The 27,276-nt window shown below is 54.6% G+C and overlaps 8 protein-coding genes across 8 annotated transcripts; 5 read left to right on the top strand and 3 right to left on the bottom strand.

Moving 5' to 3' along the window:
- Nucleotides 1-6,852: 6,852 nt before the first annotated feature.
- On the top strand, nt 6,853-7,253 carry BDZ83DRAFT_575279 (kinase-like domain-containing protein; the record flags this gene model as incomplete). Its single annotated transcript, XM_060504791.1, has 2 exons — nt 6,853-7,000; nt 7,111-7,253. Coding segments are annotated over 2 exons (291 nt in total), but the record flags the coding sequence as incomplete, so codon positions are not given.
- Nucleotides 7,254-7,281: 28 nt separating this feature from the next.
- BDZ83DRAFT_575293 (kinase-like domain-containing protein) lies at nt 7,282-8,782 on the top strand (the record flags this gene model as incomplete). Its single annotated transcript, XM_060504794.1, has 4 exons — nt 7,282-7,485; nt 7,538-7,693; nt 7,755-8,206; nt 8,257-8,782. Coding segments are annotated over 4 exons (1,338 nt in total), but the record flags the coding sequence as incomplete, so codon positions are not given.
- Nucleotides 8,783-13,490: 4,708 nt separating this feature from the next.
- On the bottom strand, nt 13,491-15,320 carry BDZ83DRAFT_718779 (transcription factor PAP1; the record flags this gene model as incomplete). The annotated part of the gene is made up of 3 exons (XM_060512110.1): nt 13,491-13,698; nt 13,753-14,786; nt 14,838-15,320. 3 exons carry the CDS (start codon nt 15,318-15,320, stop codon nt 13,491-13,493), a joined length of 1,725 nt encoding a protein of 574 aa, XP_060366051.1.
- Nucleotides 15,321-16,082: 762 nt separating this feature from the next.
- On the top strand, nt 16,083-17,245 carry BDZ83DRAFT_275416 (uncharacterized protein). The gene has a single exon (XM_060502090.1). The coding sequence runs from the start codon at nt 16,146-16,148 to the stop codon at nt 16,959-16,961; it is 816 nt and encodes a 271-aa protein (XP_060366050.1). The 5' UTR covers nt 16,083-16,145; the 3' UTR covers nt 16,962-17,245.
- Nucleotides 17,246-19,283: 2,038 nt separating this feature from the next.
- On the top strand, nt 19,284-20,694 carry BDZ83DRAFT_575275 (BSD domain-containing protein; the record flags this gene model as incomplete). Its single annotated transcript, XM_060504789.1, has 3 exons — nt 19,284-19,481; nt 19,552-20,266; nt 20,318-20,694. 3 exons carry the CDS (start codon nt 19,284-19,286, stop codon nt 20,692-20,694), a joined length of 1,290 nt encoding a protein of 429 aa, XP_060366049.1.
- A 241-nt stretch (nt 20,695-20,935) lies between these two features.
- Nucleotides 20,936-21,532, bottom strand: BDZ83DRAFT_575329 (Pre-rRNA-processing protein TSR2-domain-containing protein; the record flags this gene model as incomplete). The annotated part of the gene is made up of 1 exon (XM_060504800.1): nt 20,936-21,532. A coding segment is annotated over one exon (597 nt), but the record flags the coding sequence as incomplete, so codon positions are not given.
- Nucleotides 21,533-22,196: 664 nt separating this feature from the next.
- BDZ83DRAFT_617559 (uncharacterized protein) lies at nt 22,197-25,422 on the top strand. The gene is made up of 3 exons (XM_060508034.1): nt 22,197-22,513; nt 22,683-23,711; nt 23,769-25,422. Exons 1-3 carry the CDS (start codon nt 22,436-22,438, stop codon nt 25,365-25,367), a joined length of 2,706 nt encoding a protein of 901 aa, XP_060366047.1. The 5' UTR covers nt 22,197-22,435; the 3' UTR covers nt 25,368-25,422.
- On the bottom strand, nt 25,423-26,583 carry BDZ83DRAFT_617557 (mitochondrial ribosomal protein L27-domain-containing protein). Its single transcript, XM_060508033.1, has 2 exons — nt 26,004-26,583; nt 25,423-25,883 (listed from the first exon to the last, which is right to left on the bottom strand). Exons 1-2 carry the CDS (start codon nt 26,193-26,195, stop codon nt 25,764-25,766), a joined length of 312 nt encoding a protein of 103 aa, XP_060366046.1. The 5' UTR covers nt 26,196-26,583; the 3' UTR covers nt 25,423-25,763.
- Between the last annotated feature and the right edge of the window lie 693 nt (nt 26,584-27,276).

Genomic DNA, 27,276 nt, shown 5'->3' with positions numbered 1-27,276 from the left:
GGTTACCATCGCAGCACCTCAGCATGTCGAGGCTGACGTCCCGTCTGTACAGGGTCCTATCGAGACCCGTGTGGCACAGTGGAGGACAGGCGGCAAAGAGACGAGTCGCTAATCTGGGACGGCAGGAAATCCAAGGGGCAGAATTCTTCCAGAAGGCCGCACAATGTTCCTATTTCATGGACCACATCGGCTCAATGTCTCGGATTGATCCAGCCCTGCACTTCGTTGTAAAGGTGGAACCCTCATCCGTCAAGGGCGAAGACGACGGCACGACGTACGCAAAAGATGTTGAAGAGATACGCAAGAAAACCATTCCTGAGTAATAGTTAGAGGCGCAAAAAGGATGCATTCGCCGTGACCAGCACTGTCTCGCGGCGGACTGCACGAATACAGGCGGGACCGCACGAGCTTTGGCGTAATGTCGGTGCCGACGAGTCCTAATTAGTAGCGGTCACACAGCCAGACGCGCCAACGGGGGAAAACATCTCTTGCAGGGTTGGTCCGGCCCACGATGGCCATGAGTCGTACTCCGTAGGATGTCGGACCTGCCAGCCCTGAAAGGAAGTGGAGGTGGTACCTAGCAAGATGACGCATCGGCACGGCGAAATCGATGAGGCACCATGATACGATATTCTGGGCCACACTGAGGCTGGGTTTGGCCGCACTGGTAGAGTTGACAAGTGTTGTTACGGTGGTTTGCCATATTATGGCTAGTAGTTGGGCCTCTGTGATCGAGTTTGCGGCAGAGCGGCCCAAAACTCCAAGCAAGAATGCGGGAGGTGGGATACGGATACGTGTGCACATTCTTCGCACGTGGCTCGCAAGGATGCCACATTGAACTGATGCCGCCTACATATTAACCTGTCCTGAAAGCGGCAACGCTACTATGCGCCGCCCGTTTGCAGGGCGGGATGCAGTTGGCTGTGGTAGCATCCATGTTTTCTGTGTCAGCTTCTGTGGTGGTAGGAATGCGGGAATGCGCTAGTTTGACGCTGGGTTTCCATGCTCTCTGGGTTGTTGGTTCCCAGCACTGCGTTTTCGTGCCAATAGTGGATCTGACTAGATGGACTGAGGTCTTGATTCAAGCATGTTGCTACTTGTCAGCAGATCCGTCAGCCGATAATTCGTGTCACTGCGGATCAAGGCTGTTCTCCAATGCTCCAGTAGCTCCGCGATGCGCATGATGAATGGTATAGAGACGTTGTACCCTCGGAAGCTCAGAACAGGCCCAAGATGGATCCATCGGGGGGAAACCAATAATGAAAGCTAAGATTCATAGGCTGGGGGGCCGAGATGCTCGGAAGACTCGGCCGACTCGCTAGGCCAAGGTCCGTTCGAGACTCGGGGCAGTTCATCGGCGGTTGGCCTCGTGGCGACGGCACCTCAGTCTGAGCGGCGGGCATGGCGTGGGACGCCGCGTGCGTTGCGCCCTCTTGTCATGGCTAGCCATGGCTGCAGCTAGCAAGGCTCGCGGGGGAGCGGATGATGTGCCTACGGGCTGAGGCAAGAATTAGCTTCTCCCGATGTCTAGCTAGTGCAATGGACCGTGTCGTTCTTGGGACTTTTTGCCCCAAATCATTGTTGGCCAGACTCGGACCTCAGAGACAGAGACAGGATGGTCTAAGGTAGATGCGGAAGGTTTTGCAGACACCGAGAGACACTAGGGATTTGGTCAAGTCGAGGCTGGCGGCTGCTGGTTCAGTTGATGCTTGAGATGGACTGGATGTTCGTTCGAGCTGCCCGTTTCAAGTCGAGTCTTAAGCCCAATGTTACCGAAAGAGCATCTTCAAAGTTTGGTTGAACCCCGGTGCCGACGCAGAAAGAGACGGACGCACCGGTGTGCCTTTTCGGTACAAACTTGGTATCAAACGTGTAGTCGATGTCTTGCGGTAAACACTCTGATTCTGCAACTATCCGAGGAAATGATGGTTAAGGCAAAGTGGTGTAATTGCGATAGGACGTACGTATCTTGCGATGAGGCAGTCAGCAGCAATTGTCTACGGAAGAAGGAACGATCATCTTTCCTTCTCTTGCTGCAGGTGGAATTGATCGTGAGTACCTCGACCTCTGCTAAGTGCACTTGTATACCTCACAGGAGGAAGGACTGCATGGAATTTGGAAGGACCATACGGCGTACCTATGCATGAGGGAGATTCCCTCGTCGGAAGGTCCAGCCCAACTCACTTTGGCGACAAGTGCACGCTCCTCGGAAGGTCCCAGGACGCCCGAGGAAACGGACAAATCACAGCAGGCGCGGCCTTGACGATACTTTGGACCATGTGGATACCTTGGAGTACTTGCCCGTCTCAGCAGGCTTTCAGAGTCCAGACGCTATTTCATAGGTATTTGCACCGGACGAGCTGCTCCTGGCCGAACCACCTCAAGGTACCTTCCCTCAGGTGGACAGCTCCTCCCTAATTTGCCCTCATGTCTGTTCATCGCGGGCACTCCGACCGGGCCAATAAGACGTTGCCAATCCCAAGAACATATGAGAGCTCACGTGTAGGTATCCTTTCCTTGCGGATACTTCCGCTACCTATTTTGTACTTACGTCGCCGTTCGGTCTACAGAGTACGGATATACTCCAATATGCAACAGCAACATCGATTAAATAGATACCTCGCCAAACATCACCTTTCTTTTGTTGCCCGTGCAGAGACCGAGGGCCGGGAAGCGCCGCTTCAAAGACCCTTGAATCTATTTCAAAGACACAGAGTCGTATTCTACTTGATTTCAGTGGACAGCCGCGTCACAAAAGCAAAATGGAAACGGCCCCAGCCAACCACTGATGACCAGGGAAAGAAACAAACGGTCGCTTGTGACAAGTTTCCATCCGATGGGCCCTTTCTTCTCGAATTTCCTTCCATTGCTCATGTGCTCTCTCCCGTCGACGACACTGCCACCACCGCCGCAATGTGGCTTGATTGGAAATGCAATAACATTTGCCATCTCATACTTGGGTAGTATCCTAATCCAAAGCGGCAGTACTAAGGATCCAGCGGTGACTTCATCTTCCTCTTTTGCTCGCTTCTGGAAAGCTCTTCGTCGTCTTCTCAACCAGAACCATCCGAAACCTGGCGCCCCTTTGTCTCTTCTTCTTTTTTTCTTTCCTTCCCGGCCCCTCGGCAGGAGATTTGCTGTGCTTTGCTTGTTTGCTGATCGCGCTTCATACTTACCTGGTAACCTGGCCAGGGTCAGGGCTTCCATTGGCATTCTTCGCGTCTTGGGATCGGTCTGTGGCTGTCTTGTCGTTGCTTTCTTTTTCCCCCAGAGGAGAGAGAGAGAGAGAGAGAGAGTCTCGGATTTCTCTAATCTGGGGAACGGGCCAGTTCTCGCAAGGGCCCGTCTGCTCCCCTGTCCTGTCTTGCAGTGCTACTGAGGAATACCACGGTACCATGGCATGTACATGCGGCGTAATGGGGAGAGACAGCGAAAAGAGAGCAACGAAAAGAAGAAAAAGGGAACAAACAGCAGGATCAGGGTATCTCGGTTTGCTGCAGGAGGTTGCGTTGCTTTGCTGAGTACTAGCATCATCCCATCGTGCATGCTCACTGGCCAAGAATGAGGAGCAAACGGGAGTTTCTCCCTTTCTCTCTCTCTATCTCTCCCTCTCTCTGGAGACTGGAGACTGGGCCTGGAAGGCTGGAGGCTGGTTCTCTCTGGGAGACTGAGAGAGAGACTGAACCATCTTACTCGGTCCATGATCCCTGCTTCGTTGCACAATCCTGTCGGTTCCCACTTTCGCTCCCACTCCGACTCCCACGTCCATTCCCATTGTGTTTCCCCCCCTGCCATTCGCAAAGCAACCCGCCCACCCACCTCCCATTTTGCAATTCCAAGGCACGAATAGAACAACGTAAAGAAGAGATGGACTACGGAGAAAAGACTGAGGTGGTGAGGGGAGGAAAAGGTACACCGTACGGTATTACTAAAAGTGCTCTACTCCGTACACTAGTATCCGTATCTTAGCATGCATCGAATGTACGTGATCCGCACAGGCTAACTCAGAAGGAAATTCTCAGCCGAAGGGACGTCGACATGCTATCAACGAACCTCGAGCAAAAAGCAAGCTTGCACTAGAGCTGACCTAACCTTAGTTGACCTACATTACCGATCCGATCCTGCGTCCATCCTTGCCCGGCGTCTTTTACGTTGTCTTTTTTGCTTTTCTTGCCATGAGGTGCTTTGCCATGCAGACTCCAGAGAAGTAGGTGTCCGCAGTCATGTAGGTATCCGCAGACTCATTACTTTAGTTGGTAGTAGGGTCCCAGCGGCGGGAGAAAGTAGGTAGCCTCGGCGCCGTGAATCGAAGCGACGAGCCGCCAAAAAGCAAAAGCCAAAAAAAAGTACAACTTCAACAGCCGGGAAACCCAATTCCACATGGCAACGCGGACGCGGCGTTGAGTCCCAATCGCGTTCACAGATACGAGACGGGCAGAAGATATTGATCATGGTCCCAAGTAGTCGCCGACACTAAGAGGCCAGCGGTTTTTTGAGTCTTGAATATGGCCTGATGGGCGTTTTGACATACAGAGTAGCAGCGTCAGTATTCTTCCCATCAAGAAAAGATGCCGCGAGTGGTTCGGGCGCCGTTGAACAGGGCCATTCAGAAATGTAGCCGTGTCTCGCCCACACCTTTTCCATGGTTCACGGCAAGCACAAGCAGGCAGGCACAAGCACGCGAGCGAGGTACCTTATCGCGGTAGATGCGGTAAGGTTATGTGGATGGCACACGTACCGTCCGGAGCGAGCTATCGTGGTGTACTTTGCTACCTATGATTTCGCCTGGCCCTGCTTGCCGATGCCTTGCCTTACTTTTCCCCCATTTCATTGGGCTGGCCAGCACCAGCTGGCCTGATCTGGGCCTTCACCGCAAAGTAGGCAAGGTAAGGTAGACCGCGGGCACGGCACATGGCATAATGAGTATTGTGGGATCCCATCCATACCAGTGTCTGTACAGACCTTACCCTCCACCGGGAGTCAGTGCTTGGGTACGGCTTTGAATTTGTGACAGCGCAGGACAACGACGTGGCGGCTGGTTTTTCTTTCTTTCTCTTGTTTCCTTTCTTGTTGCCGGCGGCGGTTGCAAGTCCTTCTGAGGCGAACTTGAGGTGGCCCAGCCTTACGGTATTTGCCTTGCCCTGCCTCATCGCCCCTGGAGTAACCGGATAGAGTTACAAGAGTGACGAAGATGATGTTGTAAACTCGTGCTCACCGCATGTCAAATACCCTAGCTTTGTAGAGACATTCCGAGGAGAAAGAGATGACGAGGTGAACGAACATTGGAAGTGTATGTTTCTCCTTTTTTTTTCTGGTTTCTCTGTGCCTGTGCCGGCCAAATAATTGAAGTCCAGCCCTTGGCCGCAGCGAAATGAGGAAGAAGGACAAAAAGTAGCTTGAGCCTGCTTTCTTTTCCACTTCTGTCTGTGTATTTGGGTGTTGTCTGTTCTGCTTCCCGCCCGAGTCTTTCTTCTGTTCCCATGTTTTCGACCAGTCAATAACACGGATTTACTTGAGAGAGTTACATATCTTACATACCTACAATCATCACCCTCGATTGCATACATAGGAAAGAAGGCATCGAAGAGTCCAGTATCCGGCGCACCTTTTTTTTTTTTTTTTTTTTTTTTTGCCGTGATTCTGGTACTTTGCAGTAGCTTGTTTTCTGAGCCCCTGGTCTCCCACACCCCGTGTCGCTCGCTCTCTCTTTTTGGGGGACCCTCGACCTGGTCTGGCCTATCCTACCTATCCTCCCCTCTTTCCCTCCTTCCCCCCTCTCATTCACTCACTCATACTCGGTACAATCCTATCCTATCCTACTGCCCCTTCCCTTCTGTATTATCCCTCCCCAGCAAGACCAGACACACAGTACCTTCCTCTGTACCTACTGGATAGCGAGCAAGGCAAGCACCACCTCAGACGGCTTCCTCTTCTTTACCTTACTTTCCCATTGTCTGCAAGGTACCTTATCCATCGGTACCTCTCCCACTGCCTTGGACAACCTGGAGAGAGGAAGTAAGGCAGTTGAAGTACAAAGTACAAAGTACCTCAGCATACAAAGTACCCTACGGAGTACAGGTCCCCGATTTTGACACCGTCATTCGAGGCAACTGGCCCTCTATCCTCCCTCGCACCCCTGTCACCCCGTGCCAGCTGACTGCAACGGACTCCACTCCTATCTATCTGCCTCCATTTCTGTTGCCGGCGCTCTTTCTCTTGTCTCTCTTTCTCGCTCCTTGCCATTTTGTTCCTCTCTCGTTTTACGCATCTGCCCCGAATTCCCATTTACCGCCCGCCCTCCTCCATCCGCGTCTCTTTTCCCCGTTCACGTCCACGTCTACGCCTACCTTACCTCACGTCCACCTCCACCATCACTCGACCTTCGTCCCAAAATTATTCACCGCCCCCCGTTTGGATCATGGTGCGCTCGAGTCGTCACCTTTTCCCGTAAGATCGAATCCAACAAAAGTGCAGACGTGAGACGCCATTGAAAAGACGACTGCACCGTCGAAATGGGCAACAGCCAGGGCAAGCCCATCGACTTGGATGGCGAAGGTATGTCTTGAACACCTCCCCTCGCTGGATTCATTGCATAGCACAACGAACACACTGGGGAAACCACCATAACCAACAACGACCACCACCATATACACACATACACAAACATCACATTCGCCGCCAATACCAACTACCACCGAGAACACATTGGTTGCCTGCCTGCTGCTGCGGCTGCATCTGCATTGCACCGTGCAGTCTTGGTTGGGCTCCATCTCGCCTCTTTCCCTTCCCCCCCACCATCACCACCACCGCCGCCATCGCTACCTCAATTGCTCCATCTCCCGTTGCCAAGCTAATCGTCATCCTTCCCGCCATTTAGTCAACCTCAACCATTTCCGTCTGCTGCGAGTAGTCGGCCGAGGCGCCTTTGGCAAAGTGCGCATCGTCGAGAGAAAAGACACCAATTTGTCTTTTGCCCTGAAGTACATCCGGAAAGATGAAGGTACACACCGCTTCACTACTCTTCCCGCCTCGACACGCCGCCCCAACCCAAACGCGACGCACAACCTTGATGCAATGTTTTCCATGCTGATATCGGGACCCTGAGAATAGTCGTACGATCCGAAAGCGTGCGGAACATCATACGAGAGCGCCGGATGCTCGAGCACGTGAACCATCCATTCATCTGCAACTTGCGATACAGTTTCCAAGATATCGAATACATGTGGGACCAATTCTTTACCGGCCATGCTTGATGCATCCAACTGACACCGATCGTGCAGGTATCTGGTTGTCGATTTGATGAGCGGAGGTGATTTACGATTCCACATCTCGAGAAAGACCTTCACCGAAGACGCAGTGCGGTTCTGGATTGCCGAATTGGGATGTGCACTCCGCTACATTCACAGCCAAAACATTATCCATCGTGATGTGAAACCAGACAATGTCCTGCTTGATGCCGATGGACACGTGCATTTGACCGACTTTGTAAGTATAGATGGAAACATTTCTTGGCACGTGCAAATGCTGATCGAATCAGAACGTCGCCTCCGATATCATTCCCGGCAAGGTTTTGTCAAGCAAATCGGGTACACTGGCCTACCTCGCCCCCGAAGTGTACGCTGGTAAGGGCTACGATGTTCGTGCAGATTGGTGGTCGCTGGGTGTGCTATTCTACGAATGCATATACAACAAGGTGGGTCAATTCTTCTTTGGGGAAATGCATCGCTGGCACAATGACTGATAATTTTCTAAAGAGGCCATTCGACGGCAACTCGGAGAGCACTCTCAGCCAGCAAATCCAACTCGCCAACCCGAAATACCCCATCACTTCGCCACCCGTGAGCTTACCCTGTTTATACGCAATCCGCGATGCCTTGGATTCGAACCGTGATCAACGAATGGGAGCAACGTGGGAGAGTTTTACCAAGCACGAATTCTTTATGATGATCGATTTTGAGGCGCTGGAGCGAAAAGAGATTGAGCCAGTCTTCGTTCCGGCCGCGGACAAGACAAACTTTGATGCTACGTACGACCTCGAGGAATTGCTCTTGGAGGAGGCTCCTCTGGAAGCGCGGGCCCGACGACAAAAGCCTCGCGAGCGGCTAAAAGAGGACGCTTCAGACAAGGAGATCCGTGAAGACGAGCTTTACCGCATGATTGAAAACGACTTCCGCCCATTCGATTACACGCTGGCTGCATACAAAAAGTAAGCTTTATCAGCTTCACAGTGACATACGTATGGACTAACGGCAGTAGAATTACCGGACAAGGTGAAGAGGGCGGATACGTTAATGGCGATATGGTCAACATGAATCAGCCTCAGGCGTTGACCACCGACGAGGCTACACCGGCAGCAATGGCTACAAATGGAGGAAGACCTATGCCACCCCCGGGGCCATTACGGAAGAGTTCGAGCCTGGAGAGACGCCCGGGCAGCAGTCAATCCGGTGTTCCCCGTCGACCAGTGTCCAAGCCGCCTCCGATACCGCATTATCCTAGCGAATATTCTAATCAACGAGCGGCACCGCCAGCTGCAGGGAAGAGGGTCACCAGCCCGACAGGTGGCATGCAGGTTACGTTGGACGGTGGTGGCAGCTGGTCTGATCTCGCCCGGCAGGATGCTACTCTGCCGACAGATGCCAACGCCATCAGCGAGGGCAAATCTGAGAGCTCAAGTGGCGTATTCGGCTTCCTTAGGGGCAAGAAAGGAAGAGGTCACAGCCCCAAACCGAAGGAGAGGGGAGTGTTGGGCAAAGAGGGGGCACGACAAGTCATTGGATAGAAGACACTCGTGGTCTTGGGAAGAGTTGGAAAGACGCACAGGGAGAGGTGACGGATCGATACCCGAGGAATTCAGCAAAAAAACGAAGGGATCGCCTAACCACGCCTACCCGAAGACGCACTGTGAAAGGCCTGAGAAGATGACGGCTAGATCGTGGCATCCCAGCAACCGATTCTAGAGCCAGTGTGCCTACCATTGGAAGGGTTACACTGTAGAGGTTTCATTGGGAACAGACTGCGACGCCGAAGCGGGCAGAGGTTGCACGAGGCCGGCCCCGGGTTGTCTTACACAAGACAGATTGCGAGGCCGTCACCGACCGGAAAGACGATGGTAGCCGGCATGCTTTTCACGACCGCTAAGACCCATTCGTCGAGGTCGTGGCCTGAGAAGATGGGAAAGTCTAGGCCGGTACTTTCACCTACCCAATGGTAGAATCTAGAAGGAGGGATTCCGACGGGGCGGTACCCAATTCACGAAGCATCAGGTGGGGCGTAGTGTGGACTAGCGGAGAGAAATAGGTCAGACCATCAAGAATATACCCTTTGTAATAACAGTCTACTTTGTACATGCGTTGTGGGCGGGTGTTGTGCATGAACCTTGAGCCGCGATCTTCAAAGAGGCTGTCTTGCCAGTGACGCAAAGGTCCGGAGCCTCTTTTCCTCTCTGTCACTATTGGTATGTCCATACCTTGAGAGGACAGGAGACTCGGGAGGCAATGGGTGTCGTTGAGGCTTCCAAGGCCCGGCAGCTCAAAGACGGGGGTTGGATTGGATGACGTTGGCACGATTGGAGCAGGTGTAGCCCCGGTCCCCGAGCTCGTCATTGGCCGTCTGCATGCTGCAACCGGCAGTCGGGAGGAGGGACTTTGCAGATCCTCCTCCTCCTCCTCTTCCTCCTCTTTGCCTCCCACACGCACGACACGGTACCCCCTCTTTTTTTTTTCCCAAGTGCTGTAAACCAAGGTTTCCTCTCGGATGTCCTTTTTTTTTTTCTTTATGTGCCACGCGCAGACGGTGACAGGCCAACCCAGAGGACTGGTCCTGTTGGGCTAAGCACACGCATGGCACGGCAGAGTGACACTTTGCCCCCCCCCCCCTCTTCGAAGGAGGTAGGAGATGGAGATGGGATGCCCCACGATACGTTGATGTGTGGATGCACGACTCACCCCCAAATGCCGAGGGAGTGCCTGCCGTCTTGGCGGCCGACGATGGGGCGGACTGACATACACTACGCAGTACTCCGTACGGAGTGTAGACTCTACATAGGACTACTCCGTACCAGACCAGCCGTACCAAGGGGAAAACACGGAGGCACGGGGGACCATTGACGATGGAATGACTTGACAGCAGGATGCAGGGGCTTTTTGGGGGCGGTCAGGTCCCGGGGGGGGGGGGATGGATGGATTGATAATGATTAATGAAAAAAGTGGTTGAGGAGAGTGGGTGGCGGTTTCGTGGTGGAAAGGACCCCGACAGCATGGCTTTCCTAGCTCTAGCTACCTACCTTGGCTAGGGTTGATTGAGGCTTTGTTTTTTGATAAGATGAGTACGCCGTACCTATCCGTACTCCGTAGGTTTATTGCTGTCATTTGTGACATGTCAAGGCGAGGAACTTTGAGGTTTTTGGGGTTTGGTATCTTTTGTCCAAAGTATGTATCCGAGGTGTCACTCGGATGTATTGAGAGAGAGGTTTGTCACTTGAGCACATTGAATCTGGTCTCTTTCTCTCCAGACTCTCACTGCTGCTACTGCTGCGGCTCCAGATGCGGGGTTTCCCGTTGGTATCGGGTCTGGGGATTGGTTTCCGTCCACCAAAGAGATTAACAACCCCCCCCCCCCCATGCTTCCAGCCTCCAGGCATTTACACGGATATACGTAGCGTACCGCGATAGCTACCTAGCGTGCGGGCGTTGGCTTACACAACCAAGCTACGGAGTACACTATCGAAAATCCGAGACCATAGGTTCGAGAACAGTTTGACCAGCTTGTTCGAGCTTGAACAGGATGTGATGACAAAAAATTTCATGGTTCCATGTTCCGATCCGTGGGACGTACAGAACAGGGCCCCCTCCTGGCCCCTCGGTGAGCTTACCGCTTGCAATGTTTTGATAGCCCCAAGCATCCAAGGTGAGGTTGAAGCAGAAAGCATAAGAGTGGCGGCAAGGTAAAGACGGGTGAAATCTGTATCACGGCATCCTCCGTGACTCCGTACACCGCTCATCCCAACCCCATATCGGCGGGATGCAGTACCTAGGTAGGTAGGTATCCCTCGGTTTCTCTCTCCAACCCCTTGCTCATGACACCATTTCTCCAGGTCCACCTATGTTTCCCGTTGTTTCCCATTGTCGTCCCCAAGCTTCCTGCAGCGAGCGGGGGAGGGGTGGGATAGAAGGGTGGGGGGATTGGTGTTGGAACTTGGATAAAGGACCAGGAGACGGCAAACCCAAAAGCACCACGTGCCGTTCTTTGCCATATTTTGCCTTCCTATATCACCCCATCGGACCATGGCACCATTTAAACGTGCGTGTGCGCGCGGACGCACAAAGTACGGGTAGGTAGCAGTGAATGGCAACGCATGGGTGAAGTACCGGTAGCTATCTCAACTTATACTATACTTTCATGCCATTCTTTTGTTGCCCGCCCCGCCCCCGCAAACCCAAACTCTCTACGGAGTACGGAGTACGGTGGCTAGGACGGATGGATGGGGTGTTAGACGGGATGAGTGGGTGAGAGGCCGTGAAAGAGGAAGAGAATAGAGAGCAAGTGAACGTGTGTCTTCGAAACATGTGCATCCAGAAATCTTGACTATCTTGCCATCTTAATGCCATATACCCTGTCCCCGTACCTTACCCGGCCGATCCAAACTTCAGGTCGTTACGAAACCTCGGGTTTTCCGCACCTCCAACATGACATGAATTACATGCAATATGCAAAACATAAGAGTCATTCTTTCCACCAAAGTCCCAAACCCATCACCGGGGGGGAAGATAGGGCGGAATAGAGGCGGGGGGCGGAGATATTTACGTACATGATGAGACGGGGAAAAAAAAAATAAGCCCACACAGCACGCACAACGGTCCTCGCTCAAAACGAAGCGGACGGGAATTTATCAATAAGCCTATACGGAGTATACTTACACTCTCGTTTTGACAGGGCTGTCTCTTGCCTAGGTCCTAGGCTCGAATGGTGCGCATTATGGTAAGTGGCATTTGGTGTTGTTTGAACTGCCCAGAGCCACCACCGTTACTCCGTTACCGTCCGCAAAAAGTTTTTCTTTCTGCTTCTCTCAGGGCTATGTTTTGCTTTCCTCTGCCTGCCTGCAATCTCTCCCCCCTCCCTCGCCCCCCCCCCCTCTTCGTGTCATCTTGACTTTTGCCTGCCCGCCTCATTCATAACGCCCCGACTCATCGGATGCGGGAAAGACGGATGGGATGCGGGCGGGTGCCGGGGGGTTCTGGGCAGGCAATGCAACATGCCGCCGCAACGGGTCCCGGTTCTTCAGGATAGCATGGCCCGGTGGGAGCCTAGGTATTGATGATAAGTGAGTGGGGATGACTGAGAGAGAGACACAGAGAGAGACAGAGAGAGAGAGAGACACAGAGAGAGAGAGAGAGAGAGAGAGAGAGAGAGAGAGAGAGAGAGAGAGAGAGAGAGAGAGAGAGAGAGAGAGAGAGAGAGAACAGAAAGGCAGCAAAGGGCAGAAAAAAGGATGCTGTCAATATACCATGTTCATGTTGACTTGATATCCGTGTCCACCTACCTACCTACCTCCCACTCACCCTTGATACCTGGACAAATGTACATTCATGTACCTCCAAGCTACCTACCTAGCTGAGCTGGAAGCTAGAGCTGCGCTTCGCCGTAACCTCTCTCTCATTTAACCCAGATTTACGACGCCGGCAGCATGCACCCCAGCATCCTTTCCTCGCCGGGATTAAAAGAAACCAACACGCCCTGCCTCCGTACCGGTAAATCCTCCACCCCTTCCTTCCCGGGAAACCTAGGTAAGTTCCCACAACCACTCCCGGTACCTCCGTCTTTGCTCGTCCGCGCCCGAACGCCGAGGGCCGAGCCGTGAACGAGAGTTGTGAGCGTCCGGAGGCGATAGAGTTACGAGGTCGCGCTACAGAGTCATGAACAGCTTCTCTTTCTCAACGATTCAGCATTGACTATCGATGGACGGACGGACAAACAGAATCAACGTCGACCACGATACCTTACACGGCAACATATAAACACAATGTGGAGATTCTCTTATTCGTTCGTCATTGTCGAACCAAACTAGCCGAATATTGTAGCAAAAGAATTACATCTGCAGAAAACCAAAGTTCCTTCTTTCTCGTCGAAAAAGACAGCCAATTGAGCTTGCCTGGAATTTCATCATCATAGCCTCCCTAACCATTCTCAATCTCTCTTACGGGAAAAGTCTCCAGCCAAGTACAATACAGACCAGTGTCCGCCTGACCACGAGACCAGATCTCCCCCCGATCATCTCTAGATGTCCGATGTGGATGAATACAACCATTCGCCTTTGCCGTTGGGGTCAAAACTTCGGCCTCGAGTTTGCCCTTTGTTTTTGGTCCGTGATTAAACGCCTGCTTTCCCCAAAGTATCCCATCCGTTTCCTCAGATATGCCTCCTGGTGTGGCCGCCTGACCTATTGCCGGGTTCGTAAATGCCAATGTACAATTAGACGTCGAGATGATGATTTAGGCCTTTGCCTGGGTGTTCTTCTCCTGGTTCGAGAAGCAGGCGGCGGCATCCTTGCCCATCCACTTGTTGACGACAGTCTGAAAGTCTGTTTCGGAAACCACAGGACCTTGACCCGAACACTTGGCCTTCTTCTGCAACTCGGAGCACAGGCCGTCGAGATCAAACTCGCCAGCCTGTACGCTGGGGCAGGTTTGCAGCTTCTCCCTGTTGAAGGTGTTAGTGTCGGATTGGTGATTGTCTGGTAGAGATGTATCGTACCAAATCTTGTTGCAGTTGTAGTTCTCGGCCTTGACAGCCTCCTTAACCACATCATCGTCTGCGTTCTTGGCAGCATCAATTTGATCGATGAGATTCTTCTTGGGAACGTTGGGGCTGGGCGCCATGTTGTATGGTGTAATGAAGTCGGCATCGAGAGCGTCATTGAAGAAGCTTTCGTCAAACGTAGTTGCGGCGAGAATGTTTTCTTGCGGTTCACGGTACCCGCCAAAGAGCTGGGGGTCAAACTGGCCACCGTTCTGCTGAGCAAGCCAGTCAAAATTGTTCGTGTCGATACCGGCAAACAATGACTGCTGTGCAGTTGACTCCTCGCCAATGGTGGTCATGGTATCAACAGGCTTGAACCCCATTGGTGACTGAGTGAAGGGCTCAGGAGAAGTTCCGCAAGACGAGCTGGGGCCTCCATTTGACTGGGATGACGCTGATGGTGAACTTGTCGATGTGCCATTGTTCATTGTGTAAGAACCAGAGTCGACGCTGGCGCGCGATGTGTTGGTACCCAATGACCCGTTGGCGAGCGAAGGGCTGAAGAGAGATGTGAAGTTGGCCAGGTCGTCCTTGGTACCAAAGTCAAGTCCAGCAATAATACCAGGGCTATTGTCCTTGGTGTGGTTGAGAGGGCTAACGGGGTTGCTTCCGTTCATTTGCAGAGGCGACGAGGAGGATCTTGCAGGCTGCGCCGGCTTGGTGGGCATTTGGGAGCCAGGCAAGACACCAAACTTGGGGAATTCAAATTGAAAATTGACGTCGCTGAGGTTGCCAATGGCGGAGTTTCCGAAGCCCATGGGAGACTTGCTGTGAGAGACTGAGCGGGTGCTCATGGCCGCAATCTTTGTCTTGTACTCGTTGAGCTCAGAAGTCATGCGGTCGATCTTGGCCTTGAGTTGGCTATTTTCGCTGTTAACGTCCTTGGACGCCTTCTCAAGCTCTTCGACCTTTGTCTCGAGATCCTTCAGGTGCTTCTCCTTGCGCTCACGGAATGCACGCTGCGCAGCGCGGTTCTGTGCCTTGCGTTTCTTGGAACCGTTAGATTCATGAGTGTTTCCAGAACAATCATTGAAACTTACTGAGGTCGGCTCGGAAGTAAGCGGCTTACGGCCGGGCTTCTTGGGAGCCTTCTCACTGCCCTCGCGTCTCTTTGCGTCGTTGCCTGGAGAATCCTCATCCTCATCGTCGTCGGGGTGAGATCTCTTGTCGTTTCCATCGTTCTCGGTCGAGTCTGACTTGGTTGACTTGGCCGATTGAGCGCCACCAGGGATGTCGCCGATCATCTTGGCCTGGCTCACGGTGCTGACATCAAAGTCGAAGCTCGAGTCACCAAAGTCGTAGTCGTAGTTGTCGAGGTAGGGAGACTCTTGGAAACCGGTAGCGGCGGCGCCCTGCGCCGGCGACGTCTGATAAGATGAAGGCGACATGGAGTTATCCTTGGTGGTGGGAGACTGGTTCGCGAGCTGCTGCTTGTTGGAGTTGAGAGCGGCGTAAAGCAGGCTCTGCTGCTGCGGGGTCAAGATGAAATTGGTTGGGAAACCACTGTTCGTAGTGGAAGCCATTGCGAAAGGAGTGTGAGAGGGCGGCGAAGTGTAGGTAAAGTAAACGGGAGTCAATTCGGTGCAAGAGGGCTATGAAAGGAGGCGAACTCGGAGTGCCGATTGCGGCTCAGGTTGCCGGGGTCGAGATGGGTTGGATTCCAGATAGGCCGGATCGAACGGTGATGTCGTCTGAAAGGACAAGGAAATACTAGACGACTTGGCGACGCCTATGGTCCTTGACCGAGGGATTCTTGGACGTCAAGGTCGTCGTCGTCAAGAAGAGGTTGAAGAAGGATAGTATCACGTCCTCGAGTAGGAGTAGTGGTCCGACTGGTTAGAGGTGACGAAATGCAATGGTCCGACACTGGCTGGGGTGGGATGCGGATGGAGGGAAGTTGATGCCTTTCGGGGACAAAGTTGCTGCCTGACTCATAGGCCGGTGTCTGCGGGCCACCTGGTATGCTCTGTGGACAGAGTTCGCAGGATCCAGAATCCACGGAAAGCGGGAGAAAAAGACGTGCTTGGAGAGGGTGTGCGGTGATGCAGTGTGCGGTGTAGTGAGAAAAAAGTTGTTGGTTTGCGGTGACGGCAAAAGCGTCTGAGTAGGAAGTGGAGAGAATCGAACTGAATGGACGACTGCAGACGGTGAGGAGGGGGAAGAATTTCAGCGTTCTTCAGTGTCAATTTGTCAGCCGTCGTGGACGTCAAATGGAGGAAGGGCCCAAGGGGAGGGGGGGGGGAAATGGAGGGGGTCGGCTGAGGGGGGAAGGTACGGATACTACAGTACGTACTGCGTAGTGTGGTAGGTAGGTACTCACGTAGGCAGGCACTGCATAGCAGGTACACATGTACACTACCTTACGCAGTAAGACTGGGAGTCTGGGAGAGGTCGGGGGGTCCCAGCGGGGGCATGACGGGGCCAGTCTGGGTCGATTGAAGCTTATCTATTGGTTCCAAGGCCCGGTAATCACCGATAAGACGAAGGGCGCAGCTGTGCCGCCAGTGTCGTTTTCGCATCATCCAGCCGTCGACGGATCCATTTCTGTTGCACAATTGTCCATGTTTCCAGTCCTCTTTCCCCCCATTTGCCTCCATTTGCCCTCCCATTTGGTCCTATTCCTTCCACGGTACGTAGGTACTGCGACTCTGCGTCCTGCCCACCTGAGCTGCCCTCGCCCTGAAAGAGGAATCGCGGCACCGCGCGCTACTGTTGCAGGGGTTGCTAGTCTGGTGATGCCTCGAGGGGTCCTGTTCCATCTTCCAGGGTACGGAGTAAGGTACGGAGTAGAAGAAGGACAACTTTCGCCACGCATCCTTCTTGCTGCCTCCCCGTTGGCCTTAACTTGCTCACTCTCTCTATTATACCTATCACTATGGGAATCAATCACACACATACCTACGTTCACGTCCGCCCGACAAGATGGAAGCGAGGACGTCTGGACTTACACACACACAGTGGAGGTCCCGACGGACGGACATTATTCAACCGAGGGCCGACTTCAGTCCAGCAAATCCCATCTGATGTTATCAATCGAATTCATCGCGAGTCTGCAGATTCTGAGCCCTGGCTCCCCCGGTATCTCACCACAACATAACAGCCACCAGTTAGCCAGAACTCGCGCATACCAAATTCGCCCAATCTGTCGCATGACGTGGGTATAGCACTTTCTGCGTAACAATGCGAGTGGCGGGTCAAAACCTCAGTCATCGGCCAAGTGCCAAGGGCGAGCTCCGACTGCAATCTTCCATGGGAAATGGATCCTCTCTCCCCGTAACGTCCAAGACACTAACCTGACCCGGCTGTCAATTCTTCAAACGGCGCGCCCGACCTGCTGGATATGAGTCAGGGCCATCCTCCGCACCTGCCACCGTACTGCGTAGTCAGATTCTGCTCCAGTGCTCACTCTCTCGGGTGCTTGCTATGCAGCCGCTTCGTGCCGCACAGCCTCTGCAGGTCACCGTAAATCCGGCATATGTCCATATCCGCCGGAGGTAGCCGTGGTAGCGTCTACGACTCTACAGCCGTTGATCCGCCATCCAGATACATCTGCCAAGATAGTCTGTTATCCCGCTGTAAGCCCCGTTCAAACCCCGAGTGCGTCCGGCGCAACAGGCGAAGCCCATGTCGAGGCTTACGCTTCCCCTGCTATGATCCAGCTTGGCAGCCAGCAGCTACACCCAAAGAAAGGTACACTATTTTACGGTTTTCTTAGGTACCGTCCCTTGGAAACTGGGGATGACTGGCTGGAACTCTAATCTTTGCTCGCCGCGAGACCGTCTTGGCCTTGTTTAGCCGTTCACGCAAAGGATCCCATGCGGCGGGCGTATGCTGGAACAAGCGGCTGCCTAGATCTGATAATTCAAAAGATCGTCTTCGTCTTGCAGGCCATCTCGTGGGACGTGCCGCCCCAAGGGGAGGGAGCAAGGGGAAAACTTGTGCGAAGTAGAGTACGGATATTGCTGTCCATGCTGGGATGACAAATGACACTGGGAAGACGTCTCTGCAACCATACCACCATTTCGGCCCTGATATCACAAAATGCAGGGATTTACATAGGTAGTGCACAGAGTCGAGTAAACTAGCACATCCTATGGCACAAGCACGAGACAACAGCTTTTGACGGCCCCCCTCGTCGCATCCCTCCACATCTGTCTGTAGTTGTGTCGTAGTGCGATCCTTAGCAAGACTGTTGGGCCAGGGACCAGAAGTGGTCAGTTCTGCTTACATCTCTTTTCCTTGCATAAGTCGCCACAGCCCAGGAAGGCGTCTAGACCCGACGCTACTCCGCCCGAAAAGCTTACACTGCACACTGCGCGTCTCGGGACTTTGCGAACATGCTTGGCCTTCCCCTTCCCTCGAGTCCCATCTGAGTTGAGGGGCGCGAAGGAGCGAGGCACGCAAGGCTCAGGCGGGTGCGGCGAAACTGCACACTATCGCCGAAGGGATCACTTGAGCTTGCTGTACCTACTTGCCTGATGAACGGATGTAAAGAGCTGCCGGGTGTATTATGTGCCACACTACCAAACCCCTCATATGATGGACAGTTGTCACTGCCATCTACTATATGGCCAACAAGGGAGCACGCCATTCAAAGAGGCGGCATATAGTATCCGATCAGACGAAGATTGACCCAAGGTATCCGAATTCGAGCCTTCTAGGTCACTCGCCGCCGCAAGTCGCCACGGAGCCAGATAAGACCAACGGGACCGGATTCCATCCCCGCAGCCGTCTCCGTTGCGTGTGTGCCCACGCATGCCTCGATGCTCCATGATGAGCAACTCGGAAAAGGTACCGCAACGTCCCGGTTGGGAGGCGCTTGCGCTGAGGTCATTCCGTCCCCGGCGCGGGGGTTAAGGTATGGGCCAACCAACAACTCAAAAAAAGTCGCTTTCAGGTCCCTTCGTGCAGAAAAATAGGTCCCGCTTCATCCATGGCCTTGACGGCCGCCTTGAAATATTTCGATAAACGCCTTGAGTATTCTGATGTTACCCGGCTGCGTATGGTCGTGCTGCGTGCTGCAAGTACTTGGCTCCCGGGTGCGGCGGCACCACAGGTGAGACTCGGAAGATGGTCCATGGAATGCCTTGATGCAAGCGATTCTCTCTCGTTTCCACGGTGCAAAAGGCAATGGAAGGCCGCAAAATGCCAGAAACGAAAGAGGTTCCGGCAGTGGCCGCGCCGGGGGATCCACACGTGGACGTACTGCTGTCTCCCCGCATTGACCACCATGCAGCCGTCCACCACCCCGCCCGTCAGGGGGAAACGGAGGGAAAGAGCAGCCTCATGTCAGAAGCCAGACATCATTCGTCCGCCCACAGCAGCTCTCGACTGTCTACACATCACACGACTTCGCCTCAAACTCCACCCCACACGAATCGACCATAGCTTCAGCCTCGCAATAGGCTTTCTTCCTCGAAAGGCCACCCGAATAAACACCACCAGCGTCGTCGACTCAAAAGAGCTTGGACTCCGCCGCCCTTGCCATGGATCTGGCGTACGATCACATCCAGGAGAACTCGCTCCCCAAGGATGCCGATAAGAAGAATGGCGACGCCAAGGAGACCAAATCCGACCAGCCGCAGTCATCTTTGAACGATGACTTGCAGGAGGCCTACAAGGCCATCTCGTCCAGTCCTTGGGGCATGCGCATCGGTGGCTTCTTGGGAAGTGCCGTGAAGCAGGTGAGGCGATGCACCATACAAGAGCTCCAAGGGAAATCAAGGAATGAGCCGGCTAACTCGGTGATGCTAGGGACAAGAAGTCTACAAGGAAGCTTCCAAGGAGGTGACGGAGCTTGGCCAGGACGCATCCAAGGGCTTCAGCTCCATAATCAACCGAACGAGATCCCTCACCGTTAACACGACGCAAGACGAGTCTTCCGGAGACAAGAGCAAGGAGACCGACAGCCAGACGACGCCCACAAAGACCAGAGACCTAGCAGCATCCGACGACGCCATGAGTAGCTCCGAGAACTACCTCACCAGACTCCGCTCCGAGGCAGCCAAGCGGCTCAAGGACCTGCAAAAGGCCGAGGACGCCGCTGACGAGGCTCTGCTCCGCTTCGGCACCAATATCAGCAACTTCCTCAAGGAGGCCGTCAGCATCGCGCCGCCCACAGACGCCAACAACCAGGGCGGCGCCGTCATGTTCGAGAGCAAGGACGCGCAGGGCAAGCGGGTCATCCACACCTCGAGGCAAGACGCCCAGCTGCACGTCATCCACACGAGCACCGAGAGCTTCGCAAAGGACCCTGCCACGGAGGAATTCGCGACCTGGGCCAAGACTTTCGACGCGGAGAAGAAGACGGCTGAGATTAGCGACGACTTGAATAAATACCCCGAACTGCGAACGACAATGGAGAAGCTTGTGCCCGACCAGGTTCCCTATGCTGAGTTCTGGAAGAGATACTACTTCCTGAGACATGGCCTGGAGGCTGCCGAGACCCGAAGACGCGATTTGCTCAAGGGTGAGTGAGAGGTATCTTGGATTGCCACAACTGTTTGCTAACTAGACACAGCTGCTTCTGCCGAGGACGAAGTTGGCTGGGATGATGATTCCGACGATGAGGCCACCACAACTACTGCTCCTGCTCCTGCTTCCGCCACTGCCGCCACTGCCGCCACTCCCGCCTCTGCTGCTGGCGCTGCTCCCAAGACCGAGAAGACGCAAGCCCGCCCGCCATCAGCCGAGTCTTCCACTACCATCCAGCCTCCCGCCCAGACCTCCTCCACCCTGAAGCCCGCCGAGTCACGCAAGTCCAACGACGAAAAGTCCCAGGCCGACAGTGACACCAGCTACGACGTTGTCGGTGCCACCTCTGGCGTCCCCAGCCAAGCCCCCAACAGCCCCAAGGACTCCCGCAAGGCCGACGATAGTGACGACGACTGGGAGTAGTAGGATGGGCGTCTGCATCTTGCTGACTGGCGTTGAATTTGGGATGGTTTTTTTGGATTGTTATTTTCTCTCTGGCTCGAATGGCAAGCTCTTAATTATGCGGACATTTGTACATCAGCCACGCGGGGCTTCTTTGTGAAGCATTTGCTTTTTGAGAAACCAAAGTCGCGGTGGTGGAGGGGGTATTTCTTCTCTCTCTTTCTCTTCGCTTCTTTTCTTTTTGCTTATAAGACAAAGTCCTTTATCTCTTCTTCTTGGTGACCGTGGTGAAACCGTCTTCGTCGACCTCGGGCTCCTGCTTATCCTTTGGCGCACGAACAAGCTGAGGCGCATCATCCATCTCGACATCATCCTCGTCGTTGTCTTCGCTGTCGTCGTCCTCCCAATCGGTATCCTGGTCGCCGGCCTCGACCTTTTTATACAAGCCCTCCACCTTGGCGCCCTTGCGGCTCTCCCACTTGTTGCGCAGCTCGTCGACGGCGGCAAAGTTTCCCTTTGCGCACTCGGCGCGCAGCTTGACAATCTGCTCGGCGACGTCGTAGCCCGTCTCGTCGTCGACGTTGACCTCGAACTCGTCGAGCATGACCTGCAGCAGCATGGTCTCGACGTAGCCCGTGTCGGGTTCCTCTGCGGCAAGGGCGGCGGTGGCGGGCATTGCCTGGCCCGCGGCGGTGATTTTGGTGAAGGTGGGAAAGATCTCGGCGACGGCGCCGGCGAACCAGTCTCGTTTGTCGGCGGAGTCGGGGCCGCCCCAGTGGTTTTGGACGGCGAGGCTGAGGGCGGGCCACATGTGGAGGGAGAGGGCGACGGCTTGTTCAAAGGTTGACTGGCAGGCCTCTATATTTTGATGGTGTTAGCTAAATCTCACTGTGGATGGGTTGTGGTGTATAGAATAGATACTTGCCTGCCGTGATGGGGGCGGCGGTCGCCATTGTTTGGTGATGCTGCTGCTATTTCGCGGGGTATCAAAAAGTATGGAGGGGCAGATTCTGGCTGGGTTTGCGGTGACAGTTTTCGTTGCCAAATTTCAGATCACAATTTTTTTCCCCCCCTTCCCCTGTAGGGTGGATAGTGCACGCGACGATTTACACTGTCGGTTGTGCTGTGTGGAGTTTTTCCACGGCCACCCACCCCATCCCGGTCCCGCTTTCGGGTCTAGCCAGCGCGTGTGCCAGGGCCCCGTGCGGGAAGGGCACATGAAAAGGGAACCTGAGCTTCCTAATTACCTTAGGTAGTAGGTAGGTTGCGTGCAAGCTGCCAGCTGCTCAATTGACCACGTTTGAAATGTCGCTTAAATCCCAATAAATCATCACGAAAGAGCACTGCATATCTTGGCAGCCAGACCAGCTCATTATTCATGATCCTGGCAGCTGGTCATGAAGCTACGGCCGGTTGACCAGGCCCAGCGGACATTGGCTCATCCACTTGGGCGCTGCGAGTGATGTCATCGGTCCCCTATTCCGGTAGTGAGCTCTCAGCCATCCGGGGGTGATGGAAGTTTCAGGGTTACGGGCTTTACCTTCTGTGCTCTCCCTCTCCCTCGAAGCGAATGTGATGGTCTGTTCCACAAACAATATAGGATCGTCCACCAACTCGCCAAAGGGGGGGGCAGGAAGCTTTCAAAAAGCCAAGAGATCCCCCGCCGCCGTTGGAAAGGGGGGGAAAGATTCTATTGCTTCAGCTTCTGAGCCGAGGACTGGACTGGACTGGACCGGACTGGACTGCCCGCGAGAGAGAAATCATGAACCCGTTGAAGCTCAACACCACGTCGGTGTCATTGGCGGTCACGCCAACCGTCGTATCCACCCTCTTTTCACATGTGAGTCTCTCCCGAATCCCCTATTCATAATCGCGTCAAGTCGTCCCCAAAATATAGCGTTCCCCGGATTCGTTTTGTCACAGAATACGCAATGCAACCCCACCGCGATAGCTACAGCTCAATGACCATGTACGCAAGTGCAATTGACTGATGCTCAATCTCACAACAGTACCTGAAGCCAAAAACTTCAAAGCAAGGGCCCAACTCCCACTTATCCTACGATGAAGGCTTGCACCTCGTCCGATCCTTCCTCGAATTCGCTTCCCACCACACCGTCGAGGAGCTCCAAGCCTTCACGGCCCAATGGGTCCCGCATCCGCAATGGGTCAAAGTAGAAGACGTTGAGATCCCCGAGACAGAGCTCGACAAGTCGGCCGGCCTGATCGAAGCCCAACTGGGGCCCCGAGGCGTACGAGCCGTGGGGGGTTGCAAGTGGTGGAAGTGGCGGAAGCCGCAGAGCCCCCTCAAGGCCGAGTGGATCGAGATGCGCGCCGACTACCACGAGCGCAAGAAGAACGGCGGCGCGACGAAGCGGGTGATGCTCTACGTCCACGGCGGCGCCTACTTCTTCGGCAGCGTCGACGAGCACCGCTACCAGATGCAGCGGCACGCCCGCAAGCTGAAAGCGAGGGTCCTCGCGCCACGGTACCGCCTCGCGCCGCAGTTCCCTTTCCCTTGCGGCCTCCAGGACTGTCTCGCGGCCTACCTCTACCTCCTCACCGTCCAGGACCCCACCACGATCGTCCTGGCTGGCGACTCCGCCGGCGGCGGCATGGTGCTCTCGATGCTGTGTATCCTGCGAGACCGGGGCATCCCCCTGCCCGCGGGCGCCGTCCTCATCAGCCCCTGGGTCGACCTCACGCACTCGTTCCCCAGCGTCTCGGGGGATAACCAGATGGACTACATCCCCTCGTCCGGGTTCCACCACAAACCGTCCCGGGCCTGGCCGCCGCCGAACGAGGACGATATGGAGATGATGAGGGAGCAGGCCATCAAGGCGCGGGCGGGTAAGGAGAAGAGTGCCACAAAGCTCAACACGCTAGAGAAGAAGCAGGCGGCGCCCATCGCGCTGGGCGACGGCAACGAGACGCTGGGGGGCACCTCTGACTCTTCTGGTAATGCGGACCCTACCAAGACGGCCTTGCAGCTTTCCGTCACCATTGACGGGAAGCTTACCACAGTCAAGGACCAAATCCAAGTAAGTCTTCTTAGGGGAGCTTTCTCCACCCACATTATATACTAATATCCCTTTCAGATGTACACGACCAACGCCTTACTCTCGCACCCAATGGTCAGCTCGGTAATGCAGCCAACGCTAGGCGGCCTGCCCCCGCTCCTCATCATGGTAGGCGGCGGCGAGGTCCTGCGCGACGAGCAAATCTACGTGGCACACAAGTGCGCGAATCCCGCCAAATACCCGCCGCCGGGCCTCGACGACGCCGGGATGGCGCAGCTGAAGCAGTACAAGCCGACGGACGTGCAGCTCCAGGTCTGGGACGACCTCTGCCACGTCGCCCCGACGCTCAGCTTCACCCGCCCGGCCAAGCACATGTACCGCGCCGTCGCGCAGTTTGGCGCCTGGGCGCTGGCGAGGGCGCAGCAGACCGAGATTGAGATCCTGGACGACGACGACATTTCCATGATTTCCAGCTCCGCCTCGGATTCGGATAAAGAGGAGAACCAGACGGGAAACAACGCCGGGGGGGCGGCAGCGCCTCCGGAGCTGGTGGGCAAGGCGGGTATGCCGTTGCCACCCTTCAAGAAGCACATGATCCGCCAAAAGATCTCCACGCGCGGCGTCGTCTCCGACCTACCTCCCGAATCCGAGCTGGACGGCTGCGTCATGAAGTCGGAGGAGGTCGGCGTCGTCAGGCCCACGCCCGTGAGGCGGTGGCTCGACACCAAAGCCACCTTTGACAAGAAATTCTCGAGCGCGAAAGCCAAAGTCCACAAGAGCATCATCAAGGACTTAGCGGACGGGTACATGGACTTCGGTGACGGCGAGCAGCCACCGCCCACGGCGCTGGCAGGTCGACGAAAGGCGTCGGATGAGTTGGTGGACAGGAAGAAGACCAAGAGTATCGGTTTGGCGCTGTGGTCGCTTTGGGGCTCCAAGCACGACGAGACGACTACAAAAAGAGAAAAGAGGGCTGATTCTGATGCCGTCGCCGCCGGTAGGACGTCGCAGCAGACGCGGGAGTCGCAGACTTCGCCTCGGGGCGGCGAGGGAGCGAGGTCCTTTGAGGATATCGAGCATCAGGACCCGGCGCCTCTCGGCTCGCCTACGGGTAGCAAGCGGCGATTTGTCCGGGATGAGCACCAGACGGATGAGGAGGAGGAGGAGACCCCGGCTTTCACTCAGGTGCAAGAGTCCCAAGCCACGGCAGTTGAAGAGACGACGACGACGACGCCGGTAGCGGCACTCATCGAGAAGAGGAAAGAACAAGAGAAGCACAACGAGCAGGCCGCCGCCAATGACGGGAATCACCTCAGCCCGGATTTCGTCCCCGGCGGCACCGGCGTCGCGGGCAAGCGGCCCTTCCTCGACGGCATCGCGCTGCCGTTCAGTCTCGGCAAGAAGGACGCCGAGACGGCGAGCATGGTGACGCTCATGTCGGGCGCCGATAGTCGGCCGATTAGTCCCATGCCGCAGCTGAACCGGTCGGATACTGGCGCAACTGACGGGGTTAATGGGAACGGGATTTCTGCTTCCGAGGCGAGTACCCAAGTTCCAGCGGAGAATGAGAGTGCGAGGCCGCCGTTGGATACCTTTGTCACGGCGGCGGAAGACCTGCCTCTTGCGAAGGGGAAGGGGAAGGAGGTTGTAGCCGGGGGACTGGAGCAGACTGCGTGAGATGTTTGCTGTGTAAATAAGAACAAGTTGATATAAAAGCTTGAATCGTAGTGTGTATACAATTCTTGATTGTCATAGTTTCCCCTTTGGGGAGCTTATTCTCTCGCACTTGGGGTCTTCGCGAACCCTCATCATCCGCAAGACCTTCCTGAACACATTGTTGGATGTGATTTTGTTTTTTTTACATATTGTTACAGCGTCGAGGGTATATACAGCTCTTGTACACTCTTGTTTTGAGGGAGGGAGGAGAATATGTTCCTGCCCCTTATTTCTCGGGTTGTTCGTTCCTATTCCGTAGCAGCAGCAAATTCCAATGCTGCGCTTCCCATTCTCGCTTCTTCTTCTTTTCTGGTTATTCCTCGTCTTCCAGTCATGCAGACTCTCTCTACCTCCCCCTTAATCCACACCGTTCACCTGCTTCCAGTTCTCCAAGTAGAGCTTGGGGTCGCGGGGACCTTCTTTCGTGGGGTACGATCCCCTCAGGGGCCGCACAGCCTCGGAGACGAACGGCGTGAGCTATAAGTGTCGCACACCAACCAGTCAGCAAGGAAATTTCCCATCCATCGCTTGCCCGAAAGGACCCGGGCGGCCACCGCGATGCTCCTGTTCCGTGTCCTGTACGTGTCCTGTCCTTACCTTGAAATCCTTCAAGCCCTCCGGCACGACGTACGTCCGCACCTTGTGCCACTCAATCACGTAGCCTCCGTACTTTGTGTGGCGACCCATGGCGCCCGTCCGGTTTCCCTTGTAGAAGCCCTTGTTGACGTCCTTGGTCGTCAGCTTCAGGTGCCTGTACTTTAGCACCTGGAGGACGGGTGAGGGTCTCATGATGGGCGCGGATTGGTCGTCGGCTCTTTCCCGAGCTGGGGTTTGGCGGTTGGTATGTTGTCGGGCTGGGTTTCGGGTCAATTGAGCCCTCTTTTCGTGTTCGGGTGTTGCTTTCGTCGGGTTGCTGTCGTTGATACACGCCTTTGCCTTGGTTCGGTGGGAGGCTCCGGGTCGGTGTTGGGTGGTGCAATGGATAGCTTGGTAGGGACCCGAAATTTTGGCGATGCGCGATCGATTGCGACGGATTAAGGGTTCGCCGATTGGCCGAAGAAGACCCCTGTCGGATTCTAGCTGCCATCTCTAGCTGTGGGGACAGGTGCTTTCTGCCCGGGTGCACGGACTCGGCAAATTCATGCAAGTCGGCGCCGGTGGGTGGGGCTTCTTTCCCGGCGCCCTCCGGGACTGCGTACATGCCATCGGAACAGAGGAAAGTAAAGATGGGCAGAGCTGCCTCTCTTCAATCCACATAATCGAGTACCGTAGTCTAGAATACGGTCCTACATATCATTGAAGCTGCGGGGCCAGATTAGAGTACACAAATGAAGCATTTGAGCAAGATCCATTCGCTTCCCGAAGCTGTCTAGGTAGGTGCCTAGTGGGCAAACTTGAAACCTGTGATCTCCAGATCATATTTCAAATGACATATAGCCTGCCTAAAAGAGTTCCATTTGTCTCCGCTTCTAAAACTCGTCCACTTGTCTGCGAGACGGTGGCTTCTGTCATGCTCCTTATACTTCAAAGGCTGATGTCTCAAGACAACAAGGGGGTTGGAATCCATGCATGGTTGGATTTGAGACTTCTTGTATTTAGGAACCATATGTCTCTTTGGACATGTAGCGTTTCTTTGTTTCGAGGCTGGCCGTCCTGGGGTTCTGAATTCACTCCTCAAAGAGGCCCAATCTTCTTGCTTCCATCTTCCGGAATGTAGTGGACGACGCTCCTATGAGCATTTGAATTCACGAAATTGATGAGACCTGGCTTTATATGCTGTTATAATATCGACAACGTCCCGTGAATCTTTTGTTCTCCAACACTTAATGCAGCCAGTCATCATCCAACAACACCAAGATGGATCTCAATG

This window comes from Colletotrichum acutatum, assembly GCF_030867785.1.
Source record: "Colletotrichum acutatum strain CBS 112980 chromosome Unknown BDZ83scaffold_36, whole genome shotgun sequence".
Lineage (NCBI taxonomy): Eukaryota > Fungi > Ascomycota > Sordariomycetes > Glomerellales > Glomerellaceae > Colletotrichum > Colletotrichum acutatum.
The sequence above is the reverse complement of the archived record's forward strand: the minus strand, read 5'-3'. Positions and strand labels throughout refer to the sequence as shown.

Bases quoted from the DNA above. Each gene is read 5' to 3' on its own strand.
- BDZ83DRAFT_275416 (XM_060502090.1), top strand. From the start codon at position 16,146: ATGTACACTACCTTACGCAGTAAGACTGGGAGTCTGGGAGAGGTCGGG.
- BDZ83DRAFT_617557 (XM_060508033.1), bottom strand. From the start codon at position 26,195: ATGAGACCCTCACCCGTCCTCCAGGTGCTAAAGTACAGGCACCTGAAG. The intron at 25,884-26,003 runs GTAAGGACAGGA...CGACACTTATAG, and splicing joins AGGGCTTGAAGGATTTCAAG to CTCACGCCGTTCGTCTCCGA.
- BDZ83DRAFT_617559 (XM_060508034.1), top strand. From the start codon at position 22,436: ATGAACCCGTTGAAGCTCAACACCACGTCGGTGTCATTGGCGGTCACG. The intron at 22,514-22,682 runs GTGAGTCTCTCC...ATCTCACAACAG, and splicing joins TATCCACCCTCTTTTCACAT to TACCTGAAGCCAAAAACTTC. The intron at 23,712-23,768 runs GTAAGTCTTCTT...TATCCCTTTCAG, and splicing joins CAGTCAAGGACCAAATCCAA to ATGTACACGACCAACGCCTT.